The sequence below is a fragment of the Papilio polytes genome, unplaced genomic scaffold, assembly GCF_000836215.1.
Source record: "Papilio polytes unplaced genomic scaffold, Ppol_1.0 DF823923.1, whole genome shotgun sequence".
Taxonomy (NCBI): domain Eukaryota; kingdom Metazoa; phylum Arthropoda; class Insecta; order Lepidoptera; family Papilionidae; genus Papilio; species Papilio polytes.
In genome coordinates this window covers 5,824,231-5,842,085 of record NW_013525281.1, presented here as the reverse complement: position 1 = coordinate 5,842,085, position 17,855 = coordinate 5,824,231, and the positions used below count along the sequence as shown (strand labels likewise).

The 17,855-nt window shown below is 34.2% G+C and overlaps 4 protein-coding genes across 4 annotated transcripts in view; 2 read left to right on the top strand and 2 right to left on the bottom strand.

Annotated features, from left to right (window-relative positions):
- Positions 1-3,165, bottom strand: part of LOC106102141 (activating signal cointegrator 1) — a 6,391-nt gene extending 3,226 nt beyond the window's left edge. The window contains exons 1-7 of the mRNA XM_013281551.1: positions 3,028-3,165; positions 2,830-2,954; positions 2,550-2,738; positions 2,160-2,278; positions 1,645-1,793; positions 725-888; positions 160-341 (exon numbers count right to left, since the gene is read on the bottom strand). Of these exons, the coding sequence (XP_013137005.1) occupies positions 160-341; positions 725-888; positions 1,645-1,793; positions 2,160-2,278; positions 2,550-2,738; positions 2,830-2,954; positions 3,028-3,095 (996 nt within the window). The 5' untranslated portion in view covers positions 3,096-3,165. The remainder of the gene's footprint in view (positions 1-159; positions 342-724; positions 889-1,644; positions 1,794-2,159; positions 2,279-2,549; positions 2,739-2,829; positions 2,955-3,027) is intronic.
- Positions 3,166-3,302: 137 nt separating this feature from the next.
- LOC106102459 (WD repeat-containing protein 91) lies at positions 3,303-5,680 on the top strand. The gene is made up of 4 exons (XM_013281948.1): positions 3,303-3,653; positions 3,729-3,878; positions 3,955-4,160; positions 4,791-5,680. Exons 1-4 carry the CDS (start codon positions 3,410-3,412, stop codon positions 5,022-5,024), a joined length of 834 nt encoding a protein of 277 aa, XP_013137402.1. The 5' UTR covers positions 3,303-3,409; the 3' UTR covers positions 5,025-5,680.
- Positions 5,681-6,044: 364 nt separating this feature from the next.
- Positions 6,045-7,419, top strand: LOC106102182. The gene is made up of 3 exons (XM_013281594.1): positions 6,045-6,278; positions 6,478-6,659; positions 6,934-7,419. The coding sequence occupies exons 1-3, from the start codon at positions 6,111-6,113 to the stop codon at positions 7,142-7,144; spliced, it is 561 nt and encodes a 186-aa protein (XP_013137048.1). The 5' UTR covers positions 6,045-6,110; the 3' UTR covers positions 7,145-7,419.
- Positions 7,420-8,978: 1,559 nt separating this feature from the next.
- On the bottom strand, positions 8,979-17,189 carry LOC106102500 (MAU2 chromatid cohesion factor homolog). The gene is made up of 12 exons (XM_013281997.1): positions 16,929-17,189; positions 16,568-16,747; positions 15,835-15,957; positions 15,539-15,667; positions 15,017-15,125; positions 14,431-14,595; positions 13,210-13,386; positions 12,560-12,669; positions 12,202-12,303; positions 11,964-12,067; positions 11,444-11,646; positions 8,979-10,846 (listed from the first exon to the last, which is right to left on the bottom strand). The coding sequence occupies exons 1-12, from the start codon at positions 17,151-17,153 to the stop codon at positions 10,650-10,652; spliced, it is 1,824 nt and encodes a 607-aa protein (XP_013137451.1). The 5' UTR covers positions 17,154-17,189; the 3' UTR covers positions 8,979-10,649.
- Positions 17,190-17,855: the final 666 nt, after the last annotated feature.

The window sequence follows — 17,855 nt, the reverse complement described above, 5'->3', positions numbered from 1 at the left end:
TGCGTCTCCGTCCTCGAGAAATTAAAAACAACAGAAGTGAGTATATGTGTTCTTTCTGGCTATCATATACATCTACATTGAAATATATTTAGTCATTTAAATTCGAACTCTAACAAACGTCCATCTAAACATTCGCATTTATAATATTAGTGTGATTACCTGTAAAAGCGGTGCGTTAACTCCAGGGGCAACATCTCTGTCGGTGTCAGTGAGCAGCCCCTGCAGCAGCGGCTGCGGCCCTCCGCCCCCGCCCCCACCACCTCCACCCCCGCCCGACAGCTGCCGCACCTGCTCCTCATCCACCTCGTAGTCTATGCTGTTGTCTTCTATCACTTGACGACCTGGACAAAGACATTACATGACCTCCAATGGCACATATGTCCGACAAAATAAGAACAAAAAATATGTTAATTCTCAAAGATAATAAACAGAAAAAAAATATTAGCTTTAATCCTTATGCTAGCTAGAACTTCAAACATCAATGAAGGCTTTGTAACTTTCGCGTACGCAATTTATGTCTAAATTTTACTAATATTATAAACGCAAAAGTTTAGATGGATGGATGTTTGTTAGAGTTTGCCGCCTAAACGGATCGCAATTAAATTTATCATAGATGTTGTTATATTTAAACGTAGACGGAGTTGCGGACAAAAGCTAGTTTTGCATAAAAAAGTAGACAAATCCTAGCATAAAAAATTTAAACTGCAGATAAGTAAGGGTATACCTGCAAAGTCGAAGGTCATCTTCTTAGTAAGTCTGGAGGCGTGCTTCTTGTCATGCAAGGTCTGCTGGTACTTAGCGAGCTTGTCGCGCTCCGCCGCGCTCAGCCATACGCTGGACGCGCTGAAGTAGTCGCTGTCATCGTCCGTCACACGAGTACGACGCTCACTGCAAACATACACAATAAATATACAGTAGAACCTCGATAACTTATAGTCCAAGGGAAATCCAAAATATTTTAAGTTATCAAGGGTCTTTGTTGTAGAAGTTTTTGGCTCTGATGGGAAGGGAACATATTATTTTTTGAAGTTATATAATTACCGATGTTTGAGTTATCGAGGTTCTACAGTATAGAAAAACAAAAAAAAAAATTGTAACAGTGTTGCCAGCATCGCCAGCAGAGGGAAGCCAAAGCTCCGGTGGATAGACGGCATAAGTCGAGATGTGAAAACCGTTGGCATAGCGAACTGGAGGACCACGGCCAGAGATAGGCCGAAATGGAAAAAATTGCTGGAGCAAGCCAAGGCCCACAAAGGGCTGTAGAGCAACAGAAGAAGAAGAAGTTGCCAGCTTTGTTGAAGAACTTGCAACACTTAACTGTTTTTTTTCCCTAGGATTTTAAACAACACATTATTCATGTTAAATACTGCCAAAAGCCTGTATTAAGACTAGTATACGGCGCCCACACTTTTGACTAAACTATCGTACAACTGTTTAGTCGCGCCTTGGTTAGATTTTTAGTTGTGCAACTAAACGGTGGAATTGACTGCGAAACAATCGACAATCGCACAACTATTGTCCAATAGTTTAGACAAAGGTGCACCCACTCTAATACAATAAAAGTAGACCTTTAAAAATAGACATTTATGTCCTAATTCTGAGAGTTCACTAAAGTGTATTTTATAACAAGTAAGAAATATTTACCTAGTACGATCATACTCTAGTAATCTATTCCGGTGTGAAACAGCCGCCTCCCAACCTTTAGGCCTGTTCCTCTCCATCAAAGACTCCACAAGCTTAGCGCTTGCTTTTGTCTTTGCATTAATTTCCTTCTGTTCTTCGGGAGTACAAACCTGTAAAAATATAATGAAACCATACTTCACGCAAATATTATAATTGCAAATATATGGATAGATGTTTGTTACTAGATATATTCAAAACAGCTTAACAGATCTTTGTCTATGTGAACTTAAAAAATAATGCCCATGTTACTAAGTGATAACATAGCTTTTTAATTACGAAAGAATTTGAAAGAAAATTGAAATCGGTCCAAAAATACAAATCTTTCCTCTTTATACAATTAGTACATGCGAGAACAAAGTCGCGGATAAGCTAGAATGTTATGCAATCATACCAATAGTGAAAACTAACCGTTATAAAGACAATTCAAACTACATAAAATACTGTATAAATAAGTTGTGTCGATACTAAATACTTACAAGATTTCCGCAGAATAGACAAGGGCCTGAGCCCTCCTGTTTGCAGACAACTCTGCCGCACTGCAGACAGTTGTTGATCAACTCATGTTTAGACGCTTGACAATCACAATGGTGCCTACCTGAACATAATAGTGAGTTGTTAAAAGAACATGTTGTTAAAAATTGCAGATTTATTGTGAATGTTTACATATTAATGTTACAAATAGAGCAATATTGGTGTGTATTGTGCTATTGAAAGGCAGTTGGCCACTTAGAAGTGTTCTCTTATGCTTTTGTTTAAAATTAAAATAATGGCATGTTTTCTTGTTTTCACATTCATGAAATTAAATCAGTAATAAATAATTTGTTTTGATTATTCACTGTTTGGATGAATATTTAAAAATTATTTACCTTTAAGCAAAACAACTTGTGCATTTTTTCCCTCTTGGGAATACAAATTGACATACTTAGTCTTCTTTTTAGTCTTTGAATCTGCTTCTGGGAGCTGTGCGACTTGTGGTACTGGCACTTCTACATTTATGTCTTGTTGCTGTTTATTTTTTGAAATCTTTTTCTTTTGCGGCCTTGTTATTGTATTACCTGATATTATAACGAAACATTTTATTATTATAAGCTGTATTTTATTGTGAATCCTAGTATTTAACTTGAATAGGAATTTTCAATAACATACCCCTATTGGGGAACTTCTTTTTACAAAGTTCCAGGAAAAATGACTTATGTTGAGAATTGTCGAAATCCAATAGAGTTTTCATGTATTCATTTAAGTCATTTTCGTTTTCAATAGAATTTATATAGCTGAAAATAGATAAATATGGTGTAATTAAGGAAAAAAACTTTTTTACTTCAAACAATTTTAAAAGTTACTCACTTGATGAGATCTTCAGGAATTTGAAAATCCAAGATTCTTGATAAACCTTCTTTAATCCATTGATCCATTTCAAGACAATTTATAAAAAGTGTGAAAAATACAATTAAGAAAAGTAAAAAAAAGGACAGTGTTTTGAAAGAAATACTGACATTGACGTTGACAGCCAAGAGACAACTCTCCTCTAAACGTCAATGAACATTTATACCTTTTCTCATTGAACTGGCTGAACGGTCCTTGCACAATCTATCATAATCTGTATGCCATCAGTTAGCAACTGTCAAATTAATGTCAAAATGAGCTTTCCAATTTAATGTCCGTAACATTTTGTAAATAAATATTAATTCTAATAAGTAACATTTATATCATTCCATATCGTATAAAAATGGCTCATATACAGTTTGTGGATGAATTGGTACGAGAATATTTACTTTTTCGTGGTTTTACATCAACTGTTAAAGCATTTGATAATGATTTGAAGGCTGATAAAGACAAAGGATTTAGAGTTGACAAAATTGTGGACCAAATATTACATTACGTTAATGTTTCCGACCTCGCTGGCCTTAAGGAATATTGGTCGCACTTAGACAGCTTGGTATTTTCAAAATTAGAGGTACACGTGCAACCAGGTAAGTGTACAAAATGTTGTTATTGTATGTTAAACAAATGAAGTTTTTTTATAACAAACTAATTGTTTATTTCAGCTGTACGTAAAATAGAATATAGCTTGTATAAAATGTATTTAGTAACAGCAGCACAAAGCACGGGAGGTGTGAGAAATGAAAAAGTATCTGAGTTTTTGTCAAAAATGCTGCCAGAATTACAAGGTCAAAATGAGTGGAAAGAATGGTTTAGTAAGTATTTTAAAAGTACAAAAAGCTTTTTAAAACTGTTTTTATGAGCTTTCATTTCATTCTTATTTATTTTTAGTGTTGCCATATATTCAGAAACCAGAAGAAAACCCTTCATTCAGCTTATACTTCACACGAGGTTGGCAGGACAGTGTACTGGTGTCGCTACACAATCTGTTGGCGACGGTCTTCCAATGCATGCCACAGCCCACACTCACCAGCTATGAAAGTGATGCAACTTTGGTGAAGAAATTACAGGATGAAATTACAGCACTCAGAGGCAAGGTGATATAGTTTACTCAGATATATTTAATCTAAACATACAAACTAGTTATAATTCTCTGTTGATGGCATTAGAATTTGTGTAAAAAATTTTAAACATCCACCTCTAAGGCAATGCTCATAAAATTGCATCAAATCGTGAATCAATGACCTCTGTCTGGGCTTGTTTTTAATTATAAATAGCTAGTGAGTAGGTCAAATTTCTAATAATATTGTGGAACATGGGTTGGTATACCCTGTATGGTGCATAATCTATACTATTATAATAAAGTGTAAACACACACTTCTTTGTTGCCTAAGATGCCAGCAATTACAGCATATTTTTTAATAACTCTTTTTTTAATAAAGAGAACATATGATATGAGCTGCTAACACCAAGAAGCAAGATTACCATAGTAAGGTAATTGGTATTTTGACATTTGCAGTTGAGAATTTGACAGGTGTAAACAATAAAATAAAGTTTTTAATTTCATATGGATGAAGCCGCACAGGAACAGTTAGTGAAAGGATAAATTTAAATAAAACCAACTTATGGTTTGCAGATTTTTGTTTCCCTAGGAACTCCATAAGCTGTCCTTAGCTGACTAAGGACACTTGACTTTTTTTTTAACAATATTGTTATTGTATTTCCAGATGCAGCAACAGTCTTTAGATAAGACCTCACCAATAGGCCATCAGTCCCGCTTAGCCCAGTACTCTGATAGACTCAGTGGGCCCATGCCTCTAGTTGATGACTTCTGTGCAGTCCCAGCAGAACAGCTTGACAGTGGCCTACGAGAAGCACGAGGTCTACGAGGTCTTCTCCGACAGATGGGTGGAAGTCCAGTTATGGGACGTAAAACACCAAGATCTCAAAGTCAGAATTGATTGTGGGGTACTTTTTATATTTCAAACATTGTGAAGTTTTGTGATTTGAGAAGATTATTCAAAAGTTCTGCACAGTCCAATACCAAAGTTGAAAAAGACGATATTGTGGAAGTAAAGAGATAATGTGCTAAGTGATTCTTCTGATAGTTTAACGATCTGTATTTTAAGCTAGAAAAGTTATTCTGACCTGTCCAAATGATATTTGTTTTAAAATTCTAGAGATACATAATTCTTTTTTAATTGTTGATCAAAGTTAGATGGTATCTGTAACTTAGCTATTGTTTGAAAATATTGACTGTTATATTTTGACTTCTTTATTCCCTACATTTATTTTAATTTTCATAAGAACCTTTTTCAATTCATAAGCTGACCATAATGTATTTAAAAAGCAAACCGTCCACATAGACTAGAGTCACGGATTTTCCAAACCTTGTAACCAATTGTTCTAGAACCAATAAGTATATTTAATAATATTGTGTGCATGTTTTTTAAGACTTACTTGTTGGTATAGATTATTATAAAATTTAAAAAATCCTCTAAACCTCAATAATTATAGACATAAAATATGTTTGCAACAGTAATTATTATTTAAAGGTAATATTATAATATGAAAGAATGTCACCATTGTTATTTAATTTATTTTATTTGGACTATATACAAAGTTTTTTTTTTAATTTAAGTTGTTTTAATGTATGTTTCTTGTGTTTGAATAATCTTCTAAATACATTCCGTCTCTCGGGTATGCATATAAGACATCTATTGTATATGTGTTAAGTGTTAAGAATTCGTCGTTTTGTTTAGTTTTTATTAATAAAATGTTTTTTATCAAAAAAAACTCGCGTAATTATTTAGTGCTTTGTCCCAAATTATCATTCGAGTAAAGGGGTTTTAATCAATTTTTACCGAAACATGATCGCGAAACGTAGTTTTTTTTAGCGTTTTATAACTTACATAATTGAATTTGTATGAAAAAGGAAAACTTTATGGCTGGAATAAAAAACATTTGTACAATGGCAACATTTAATCATCAATCAAATTTAGTCAGAACCGTTTTTTCAAAATTGTGTTGTGTAATTTAACAACAAAATGGGATCACCAGAAATTTCCGCTTTCTACGCGGACGCTCTGGTCAGATCTGAACAAAGGATTAGAGAATGGAACCAGAAAAATTTACTCAATGTCTTAGAAGCCAATAAGGAAAAGCAAGTCCGCGAAATAGACGCCTCTATAGCTTTAGCTAAGAAGTATTTAGCGGTACCGGATTTATCTTTTAAATAACATTGAATAAGTCCAAATCATATTCAAATATATTTTGGAGGTTTCTGAAAATTAGGTCCAACTTTTACCAATCGTTAATTAGTTCATGTCAAAGATCAATATTGTAGTCCCTTCAGAAGAGATCTAAATCTATGTCTACCGTCAATTTTTAATGACTTGCATTTTCATATTTTAGTTATTAGACGAGCCTCGAATTTACGCTAAACCAGTTCCGCCGCGCGAGTTAATTCAGTCTGAAGAATGCACTGAGATGAAGGCCATTGAACCTGAAGTGGTCAACTTACTGTACGGCAGCACAGAGAAAGGCTCTACCGTCAGATATTTAAAACAGAGATACAAAAAATCACCGGAGGATAAGTTAGTGACGCTTTAATTAACTAGTGCATACCATTAAAGGTCCTTGTAAAATACCAAATGTAAAAGGCCGAAGTGATATTCAGTTTGAAAAAACTGCGGGTCAACGACCTCTCTATGGCGAAAAAGAATTCCAAAAAAAATATTTGCTTAAATATTTTTTTGCGAAGAAATTCTTATTTTTAGAATTGAGTGCTATGACGTCACAATATAGTTGATGATAAAGGTTCAGGTACATTCTTATTTGAAACGCTTTATAAAATGTTTTATTTCAAAGGTTCAACTATCGCGCGACCACAAGCTGTGATTACGGCTGGCAACAGAGCAAATCCAGGCTACCAGCTAGAGATGTGAACAAAGGGCGCTGTGCCTTACTTCGCGACACATTCTACAGAAAGAACAACCTTGGGCCCGATCCGCCACATTACTCCGAACCTATCGGAGGAGAATTCTCTATTTGTAGTGTATATTCATGCAGTAGCAATTAAAAGTATTTTGTTGTTTACAATATTCTTTCATAAGCAAACAATTTTGTTACAGTGAATTTTATGCCAAGTTTACATTATTCCAATATGCTTATTACAACTGGAAAAATGTAACTTACAGACATTTCAGTATGGGTTTGCTTTATTCCAGTTGAATTCCAGCGCTGGACTGCATTGTGCATAAAGAACTTTATACCGTCTGAATAAGTTTTTTATTATACTTAAGTAAACTAGATGTGTTTGTAATTGAATAAAAACCATATATACCAAAAAACATATATTTATAATTTTATTATTTACAATAGTTCAACTTTTATTTACATATTAACAACAGCAAACATACCCCCCTCCGTAAGGCTGCATCTGACTGTCTCCTAGAAAATCGATTAAATATTTAACAAAACGTGAATAACTTCAAACATTGTTGAGCGGTTTAACAATAAGTTATTGCTAAAAACATATTCAAATAACAAATATTTTTTAGCGACCATAGTTATAGGATATTTTTTAACATATTTGCTTTGCTATTACGCAAAAAAGTGCCTAACTCAACTTGTTTTCAACTAATACACAGATACAAGTGCAATGTAACAGAAAGCATTTTGGGGGTACATTACTTGTGAACAATAACATGAGACAATAATGACGTTATTGCATTCAATAAAGAAAATAAAGACATGTTTATACTCCTGCATATAATTTGCATTATTATTATACCATACATGTCTTGTAATTTATATTTATATTATCTACGTCATCAGATTTAGGTAGCATGTTATTGCGCACGCGTAATACATAGTAATTGGTTGCGTAAACTCACTTGTGGATGGAGCCCCCGTGTAACGGAAATCAGTTTAACATTTTATACAAAAATAACATTGAGTTTTATTTAAAATCTAAAATGAACGCCGGAGACCGTCCATGACAACTGCGTTTGAGGAAACATCTATGAGATATTTAACTATATTATTTAACCATATACAAACAATCGCTTGCAAACTAAGAATTTAATAAATATCAGACGTCTTTGTTCATTGATTTTATAATAGACGTGTATATGTACAATTTTATCAGTCGACAGTGCAGAGAAATCACATATGAGAATAATTAGTCAGCTACATATGTATACATTTACGAATCTTCATTAACTGTAGTATACAAGTTTCTGAAGATTTGTAAATGAGTACACATTTATGCAACTGACTGTATTTTAATTAGAAACGTCACAATCATTATTATTTAGTAATTCATGCAATAGATGTTTTTGCAATTATTAATAATTTACATAAAAAAGAATAGGACAATTATAATGTTCTATTACAGTAAATACTATATTTCGACATTGGATATTGGTTACATATTTGCAAAATAATTACAATAAAAATGTTTCTAATACCTCTTAACATAAACTGATTTTGTTTTTAAAAATCTTTTTCTGCATCTGTATTGTAACTCATTTTCTTTTATAGTAAAAGGTGACTAATTAGGGAGTAGTCACCGGAATTCGCCAAAATAGCGAAATGACCCCTGCCCAGATATCAACATTTGCAGATACAATAATACAAATTGAAAGAATTTTCATGCCTTTTAAACATAAAAGGGATAGTCAGGGATGTGTTTTATAAGTATCTCTTATTTTAAGCACATTTTTACAAATTGGAACAAGCTTATATTAGTACATGGACAGTCAAATAGTGCTTAGGGCAATGAGCTAATTGTTAAGTTAAAGACTAGTAAATAAAAAGATAAAAATCTTATAAAAACGAAATTGATTAATTAAAAAAATAAATAAGTATTCATTGCTTATACCAAGAAAGTTAAATTTTATTTTTTTATACATACTGCATTTGCTTTTATTATTTTGTTTAATAAATGTGTTTTTCTAGTAGGGATTTTAAAAAATTAGGCTTTTAGAGATGATTTTGTGTAACAAATAAAAATAAATAATTCTTTACCTTGCTCCAAATGAACATTTAAATTTTATACATGTTGGGTGCAAGACAAAATGTTTCAATTTTCATCAAATTACTTGTTAAAAATATGCAATAGTCTATATAGATAGAAAAGCCAAATTATTTTTAATCTTCGAGTGTTCATTTATTACAATATAACTTGAAATAGTCAACTTTTTTAATTATTTAGTGTACTCTTGCAACCTTGAGCAAATAGATTATGGGAAGCTCTCTTGAGGCCAAAATGATAAAGCTTAAATTCTCAGAAAAGCTCAAATAAAAGCTACATAGATAAAAATTAATGGAATTTGAAGGTTTACAACATTATATAACTATAATAATACTTGATACATTTTCGAGATCCCATTCCAAGACAATTTGTTAGATAAAAAAAAAGTTTTACAAATGTACACATATCCTACATAACTTGTAACTGTAATAATTTTACATCGTAAAAGGAATTTACACATTCAGTTGTGACATTAACACTCACTGTACTTTAGGGGTTTTACAACAACTCTCATGACCCAGTCTTTTATAAGCACTAATAGGTACACTAGACTGTTAATACCAGGCTAGGGTTTTAATGGTCTGGTGCATGTACTATAGATGTGAATGATTTATTACTAAATCATATTGTATCACTGATATTAACAGGTACACTTAATTCTATTATATTGTCAGTGACACTTGAGTGCACTCATGGGTGTAGGCCAGGTGGGACAGTGCTTACCTCACCCTTTCTATGACCTGTGAAGTACAATTAGGCAATTTGGCGGTGTTCCACCTTAATTATATGGATTAATTATCCATTTAGTATGGATTGAGTTGATACAGAACGATAACCAATAGGACACAGTTAGTATGTCTTTGAAAAGTGGTTGATCAGTATGCGGCTTAATGATTTTTATTGTTATCACTTAGTTTGCGCAACTCACTTCTTCAAATTCGGTTATATCTGTGATGCGGAATTTGTCATTGTAAGATGCAAGAATTTTGTTAGTGGAATACTGCACAAAATTAGAATACTTAATATCATCAAGATTGCAATTTGTTATCGAAAATTTTGTGGTGAAAGTGAACAATAACTATTTTTTTGGATAACTCAAATAAAACAGATACAGGGTGTTATACATTAATCATGATAAAACCTTGGATTTAGTTTTTTCATCATCATCATAATCATAAGCCTTTGTCTGCCCACTGTTGGACATTGGTCTTCCCCAATACCCTCTACAGAATGCGGTCCTCCGCCTTCCACATCCAATGACTTCCCAATGCCTATAGTTTGCTGATTATTATATTATTTAGACAGCTGCCTCACCAGTACATAGGCCACACCTATGGGTGCACTTACTCTTGGGCTTCTATCACTGACACATTGTGAACCAATTACACCAAAAATCATATCATTGACACAAAAATGCACAGACGGGACACTTGGGAGCACTGATTACTGCAATATCACTGACACTGTAGCACTGTTAATCCAATAAGTCCACCAGCTGCGTTACACCGGGCCAGTCGGTGTCGCAGGCTGGTGAGTGGTGCAGCCACTATGTGGTGTTGGGGAGTGATGCTGGGGGCAGCGCTGGAGGCAGCGCAGGCGGAGGACCACTAGTCCACTGCACCAGCACGTGCTGCGGTAACTGCGTCGCTTGGAAGTGGTCTTTCAATAATGCCTGCGAGTAGTTGCAGTGCATCTGGTATGCTTCGTTCTCCCGCTCAGTATCGCCAGCAAGACGGTATAAGTCTGAAAAAGATTGTTTGTTGGGTATAATTTCCATAGAAATAATAGATTTGAATTTTTACTTTGATCCATTATGAGAAGTTAATTTTATTGTTCACATTCCGTAAAACTTTCTATTGCTAGTGCTCAAATGATAATGAAGTCTCTGGGTATAGGCTGAGAATTCAAATAACTGGCAACCTGGATGCATTACTAGTGTTGACCTGTGGGTTTTTCCCTTTTTTGTAGAGGTTTTTTATCAATGAACTCACTCACTAAGCTTAATAGCATACATACCCTAAACCATCTCTTAAGTGCATTTCTTTAATAAAAAAACATACTGTGATTTCTGAAAACTTACATAACAATTTATTTACATAACAATTTATCTTGCATAACAAATTATTTTATACAGTATATATAATATTTTATTTATATAAGTATGTATTTTATGTAATTCTACACAAAAAAAAACCAGCGCACCCACGGACAAACCAATTATATGGTTTTTGCGGGGCCATATTTGTGCATATTTTTTAATTTGTGTCATGTAATGTTTTCAATAAATAATAATAATAACAAAGAAGTGTTTATATTATATTAGTACATAAGTATATATACCTTTAAGTATAGCGGAGGCCCATAGCTGCACATGTACATCAGGTATCTTGCTGGCGAGCTGCATGGCGGGGGTGACCATGTTCATGCTCTCGCGGGAGTTGTTGATGGATAAGAAGATGTGTCCGAGCAGCACCAGCGAGCATGACGTTAAACGGTTCAGGTCCTCAGCGTTCGCCATCTTCAGAGTCTCGCGGAGGTATCGTCTGTAAAAAGAATAAAAAGTTAACTTTACTCTTCGTTTTTACTAATATTTCTTGTACTATCACTAACTAAGCTCTAGGCTTGTGCTATGATTACGATAGTAGTCGAATGTCGGGTTTCGAACTCTCAACCACGTAGGAATTCATACTCTTAACCATTAGGCGATTGGCACTTAAACAAGTATGGAAATTGAATCTGATATTTCATAACAATTAGGAGACAGCATTAACACGCATTATGATATTTTTAAATTTCACGTTTAAAAAGACTTTGAAAGTCAAGTCCAGTTAAATACTATCTAAAGAGTAAAGTAACTTACTTTGCTTCATTATATCTTGCTTGGAAGAACGCTTGCAGCCCCAGCACGTAGTACGAAGCTGCTCGTAGACCATGCGCATACGCGGGCAGCGCCTCCGGCCGCACCTACATTACACAATCTTACTATCACAGTTGTTTAATCATTAAATTAGTATGATTTTTCTTACTAAATGAACATTTAGAAACGTACTTAGGGACCGATTAGTGACTCTGAACTTTTGTTTAAGCAAGTATTTTACCTGTTCCATTAATTGTGCCAAATCATTGTCTCTTCGGCCTCGGAGGTATACAATAGCCAGGTTGAGTTTCGCAAACATCCATAAGTCCCTCTCTTGTGACATCTGAAAAAAAATATAAAAATAATCAGTTTCATGTTTTCTAATGGGTTATCAAGAGTAGCTAGTTTATTGATAATCTTATATTATAAATGCGAAAGTTTAGATGGATGGATGTTTCTTAGAGTTTGTAGCCTAAACTGTTGAATAGATAATCTGGAAGAAAGCACATAGGCTACTTTAGTTTTTTTCTTAATTCCGAGCAGGCGGATTCACAGGCGAAAGCTAGTATAATACAATATAAATGAAAAGATTAACTTACTTGTATAGCAGTGTGGAACTGGGATTCCGCTGCCTCCATACAGTTCATAGACATCGCGTACAGACCCAATAGGCAGTGCAGCTGTGGTGTGTGCGCAGCCGCGCTACCCGCTACCGTACACAGAAGAATAATTAAAAAATAAATATAACTACCATAACAGAAGTGAAAAGAAATCGAAGAAGAATAAGAGTATTTGCACTAGAGAGGGAAAACTTCAAAATCTTCTATCAACAAGAACGAAAATAATTTTTAAATACAGGAGAGACACATTTAGAAAACACCCAAAACAAAAATTACACATTTAATATAATAGCGATAAACTTAGATTTAAAAAAAAACCGAAGTTACAGTCGGAGAAACTGGTGATGTTCCACCTTAAAAGCTACAATCGTTTAAACATTTTGAAACGAGACATGAACAAAAATCAATACAATGCAGCTTATAAATGTCTATACGAAAAAAAGTTGGTTAGTAATACAAAGCTAGTTTCTTTTAATTATTATAACAAGTTATTTGAAGGAAGAGGCTGAGTTGTCCTGTAATTAACGAGGCAATTTTTCCTGAAGATCACAGATTTCCGCGACTGTACATATATTTTCTTTTGTATATAGATAAATAGTCGTTATGTTTCGGATACTATGAGTACATACGTGTAGGAGCGACCGCCAGCAGATGCGCTGCGCGTGCGATCTCGTGCAGCGCGTTGGCCTTGCCGCCGGTGACGAGCCTGCACAACGCCGAGTGCTCCACCAGCGCCATGCGCAGCCGCCACGCCAGCACCGCGCCGCTGCGGGCCCCGCCGCTCTTGCCCTCCTCACAGCCACTCGCTACACAAACATCATCTTACATAACCTATCATCATCATCATCACCAGCTCACTATACGTCCCCACCGAGGGGCTCGGAGCCTACCCTAATAAGGGGTGACTAGGCCATAGTCAACCACGCTGGACCAGTGCGGGTTGGTTGACTTCACACATATCTTTGAATTTCTTCGCCGATATGTGCAAGTTGCATCACGATGTTTTCCTTCACCGTAAGAACGTCGAGTATATTATGTACATATGAAAATTCGAAAAATCGAAAATCACATTGGTACATGGCGGGATTCGAACCCAAGACCTGTAGATTACAAATCAAGTGTTCAAACCACTGAGCCACCAACGCTCTCATAACCTATATATCACTTTATTCATAAAAGAAATAACTCTAAATTTATGTTTTTTGGAAAATCACGTTTGGAGTTTTGCATGTTTAAACAGGAGATTTGAAATGAGAGAAAGATCTATATCCTATATTTTTTATTTTCATTGTATTGTGACACTAGTTGAATTAGTTGTATTCTTCTTGCGAATATAATGTCGTTTATTATTAATTATTTTTATGAATAAAGGTGCAATATGTCACCATTGAGGGACTTGGAACCAGAGTTACTAGACAACCACATTCCGATGAGTTCCATGGAGATCCCGGAACCCACTCCTTTTTCACTAGTTTTAATAGGTCAAACCCCACATACCTAGATAAAATAGATACAGAGATATGTGCAGTTATGTAACATTTGATATTCAAACATTTAGACATATTGGAACTCGTAGGTGAACACAGAATCTGCATTTACTGATTAGATTACCAGGTAAGTGCTTAACCCCGGAGCCATCAATGGTCTCGAACATCATGGTATGATTGTTGGTAAGTAATGTACTCACCTATACCAGAATCAATAAAGAAGTAAATAACAGAAAATGCCATTCTATTTAATTTTGGGGGAGGTTTCCATTCAAATTAAGGATATCAGATTAATAAGAAACATAATTCCTATTAAACATATAAGTCTTTGGCAATATTTAATTAAAAACAATTATAACTTACATGTGAGTTTGTCGATCTGTGCGAGTGCTTTCTCAGTATATTTGTGCGCTTTGTCCATATATCCAGCTTGTGCGGAGTGCATCACTGTGACCAGGTATACCAGCACATACAGCTGCTGTCGAGACATCCATACAAACGACTCGCTGGACGCGCTGCCACACACCGCTGTAATATTACATATTTATACATACTAATATAGTAAACCGTGAACACACACTTTGTCATGATAAAGCATATTTTTTAAAGATATTTTTTTAAAATTAATAACCTTTTACAAGATAGTCTATATATTATTTTCACCCTATTTAAGTTAGGAAGTGAAGTTATTGGACAAAATTGTCATACAAGGGACATAATGCATGATGAAAATAAATGTGCCATCATATTTATTAAAACCAATTAAAAAAATAAAAGATTAAGACATTGTCCGGTCTCAAATTATAATTTAACTATAGCTGTTCACAGCCACCTTCCCTTCAATATCATTCCAGCTATTTCAAATATATTTAGAATTTTCCAAAATTTTTTTCTCTCAATATTACATACACACTCCAAATTTATTATATAGATAAGCATTTGTTGTCACCATCGTCGTCAGGCCACGTGGGCGCCATAATGGTCTGGATGCTCTGCTGCAGCTGTTTCAGGCAGGGCTTCACACTCTTCACTTGCCCCGCCATTAGATAGTGGCACACCTACAACATTTATGACATTTAAGTTGTCACCCACTTGACCAACATTTAATAAGAAAAAAACTGCATTTACAGCATACTAGCTTAAGTCCGCGACTTAGACGCGTGGAATTAAAAAAAAATCAAAATTAAATGTGTTCTTCGAGACTATCCACTATGGGTATGCCAGATTTTATCAAGATCTGTTCAGCCGTTTAGTCCACATACTCTAACAAAACCATCCATCCCTCCATCTAACAACACAATTATAATATTAAGAAGTAAGATTATGTTTTAAACCAGACATTTAGATGTTCTTAATTCAAACTGAATTTAAATATAATTTGAACTTATCCCTATATTTTGAAACAATACTGCAGAAGATAAAAGTCACTATTTATTATAGACTAAAAAAAATATTAATAACTGTCCAATACCTGTAAAACAAGGAAAAAGACTTTGAGGTACTCCTTCTGATGAGGACTTCCTGTCCATGACTCCACAAGATGTCCGGCCTGATTTAACAGTGGCAACACTTCTTGGATCTTTTTATCTATTAACAACAACTGGAATAGCAAAAGATAAACATAACCATATTTTGCATTAACTATGTTATGCTATGCAGATAATAAAAAAAAAAAACAAATATGATAAAAAAATCCAAATTGATGGAAGTTACTGAAATGCAAAATAACTACAATAAGCAACCAATCCCAAATAATTAGATACATACCATAACTCTACTTAACAAAAACAGTACTCTGGTATAAGCCACATTCGAGATCTGTGCATAGTCCACCCCAACAGCCAGCAAGCTGCTTGCCACTTCATATTCCCTCTCTGTTGCATGGATTTGCTGCAAATTTAAAACTACATGTTAAAATATGACTCCATCTATATGATACTAGCTGTTGCTCACAACTTCGCCCACGTAAAATAAAAATAAAGCCTGTTACTGAAAGATTTATTATCTTTCTCGTTGTGAAAGAATTTTTAAAATTGGAACCTTAGTTTTTGAGTTATTTCAATACATACAATATCCCAAAAACACAAATCTTTTCTCTTTATAACATTAGTATAGATTACACATTTATTATGTTATTTCTGAAATAAATATAGGTAAGCATTTTCAGACAAAACTTCCTTTATAACAGCTATTTAGTTGTAGGTGTTACCAGCTGATCTAGGTAGGTCTAGAATGGGCAGCTATCATTAGTATGGTCTTATTTAAATTAGTTTTTTATATATCATTATTTAGTAAATATCCACTGGAAAAGTGGTTATTATTTTACTTATGTCTATTTCATTTAGTAAACTGATAAGTAGAACTGTTAAAAGGTAGATTGAAAGATCAAAATCATAGTTTTATATAAAATTCTGAATTAAACATATATAAAAATCTCTCTAAAGAATATATGTTTTATCTGTAAAAATCCTAAAATGTTAATATATCTAAATTTTCGTACCGCAAGTTGAAAAATTAATCTGCAGTGCCAATATATACTGTGCTGTGATAACTCAATCGCCTTCCTAAGGATAGGCTTGGAATGAGTTGGTTGGCCCTGCTGCTCAAATAACTCTGCTAATACGCTCGCAGCCTCGAACTTTACGTCGTCAAATCCATTGATACTTTGTGACAGGAACCACTACAACAAAAACACCAAATGACCCACTTCAACATTACTGTTTACATTTTATAGTAAAGTTATCACCATAAGGAAATTGATATTTATGCTCGATAAAAATATCAAAGTTAAGGACCTAATAATACAATTTTCTAACAGCTTAAAGTAGACAAAATATGCAACAAACAATAAAAAAACTTACACTTTGCTCTAAATGCGTTCTCGCCAAGTCAATGTTTTTAGTGTGTGTCAAAAGAATATTTCCGAGTTGTAAGTGAGTTCTGGCTTCGACCCTTTGGGGTGGTTTAAAATTAAAAACCGCTTGTAAACACTGTATACAACTTTTTATGTCAGGAGGATTAGATGTACGGAAATGTTCTGCTAAACCAAGTAAAGAAATATACCAAGCGTCCTGCGTTGACGCCATTTTGACATTTCTGCTTGGAGGGAACAGTGTTGACAACAAAACAGTTTCTCTGAAATAGCACAGAGTAAATAGCATTTCTCAAATTATCACTAATTTTAGAGCATAGCTAATCTTTTAATTAATAAAATGGGTTGTCTTGAAAATTGAACGATTTCAAGTGGTTTAACGATATAAATTCATTCTAAGAGGATTATCATTAGACTAGGATTAAATACTTTATCGAATCAGATTCATCTCACACCCCAAACTGACTAGACTACTATTTTTCAATTCAACAAAATCTAGAACCTGTCTTTCATTCAAGCTCATTTTACTCCCATTTACTGCGCTGAATTAATTTCGTAGGGTTTGGTTACATTTATTGTTGATTGAAGAGAGTTTAAATTATGTAGTAGTCAAGGTTCCGGGCGTATCCTTGATGCGAGGTACAGGCTCAATCATTGTGACGATCTTTGGGGGGAGGCCTATGCCCAGCAGTAGGCGTCATTTGGCCGATTTGTAGTGGTAGTTTTAATTATTTTTCTATTAGTAATTTAGATGTGAAATGTTAAAACATTAGTTGATGTTGCAGGATATATTTCAGTAGTTTAAGTTAACTTTTATCATTGAAAGTTCACTTAAAGTTCATTGGTCTCCAAAAAAATTCTTAAGTAGGCCGTAATTTCCCCTTGGAGCGACTGTTTAACCCGCCCCACTCTCTGG

What these genes read in the sequence shown, in the direction of transcription:
- LOC106102459 (XM_013281948.1), top strand. Translation starts at nt 3,410, where the DNA reads ATGGCTCATATACAGTTTGTGGATGAATTGGTACGAGAATATTTACTT. An exon ending in AGAGGTACACGTGCAACCAG is followed by an intron (nt 3,654 to 3,728) that starts GTAAGTGTACAA and finishes TGTTTATTTCAG; the next exon opens with CTGTACGTAAAATAGAATAT. An exon ending in TTACAGCACTCAGAGGCAAG is followed by an intron (nt 4,161 to 4,790) that starts GTGATATAGTTT and finishes TTGTATTTCCAG; the next exon opens with ATGCAGCAACAGTCTTTAGA.
- LOC106102182 (XM_013281594.1), top strand. Translation starts at nt 6,111, where the DNA reads ATGGGATCACCAGAAATTTCCGCTTTCTACGCGGACGCTCTGGTCAGA. An exon ending in TAGCTAAGAAGTATTTAGCG is followed by an intron (nt 6,279 to 6,477) that starts GTACCGGATTTA and finishes TTCATATTTTAG; the next exon opens with TTATTAGACGAGCCTCGAAT. An exon ending in AAAAAATCACCGGAGGATAA is followed by an intron (nt 6,660 to 6,933) that starts GTTAGTGACGCT and finishes TTTATTTCAAAG; the next exon opens with GTTCAACTATCGCGCGACCA.
- LOC106102500 (XM_013281997.1), bottom strand. Translation starts at nt 17,153, where the DNA reads ATGGCGTCAACGCAGGACGCTTGGTATATTTCTTTACTTGGTTTAGCA. An exon ending in TTTTGTTAAGTAGAGTTATG is followed by an intron (nt 15,668 to 15,834) that starts GTATGTATCTAA and finishes TTGCTATTCCAG; the next exon opens with TTGTTGTTAATAGATAAAAA. An exon ending in AGTTCCACACTGCTATACAA is followed by an intron (nt 12,304 to 12,559) that starts GTAAGTTAATCT and finishes ATTTTTTTTCAG; the next exon opens with ATGTCACAAGAGAGGGACTT.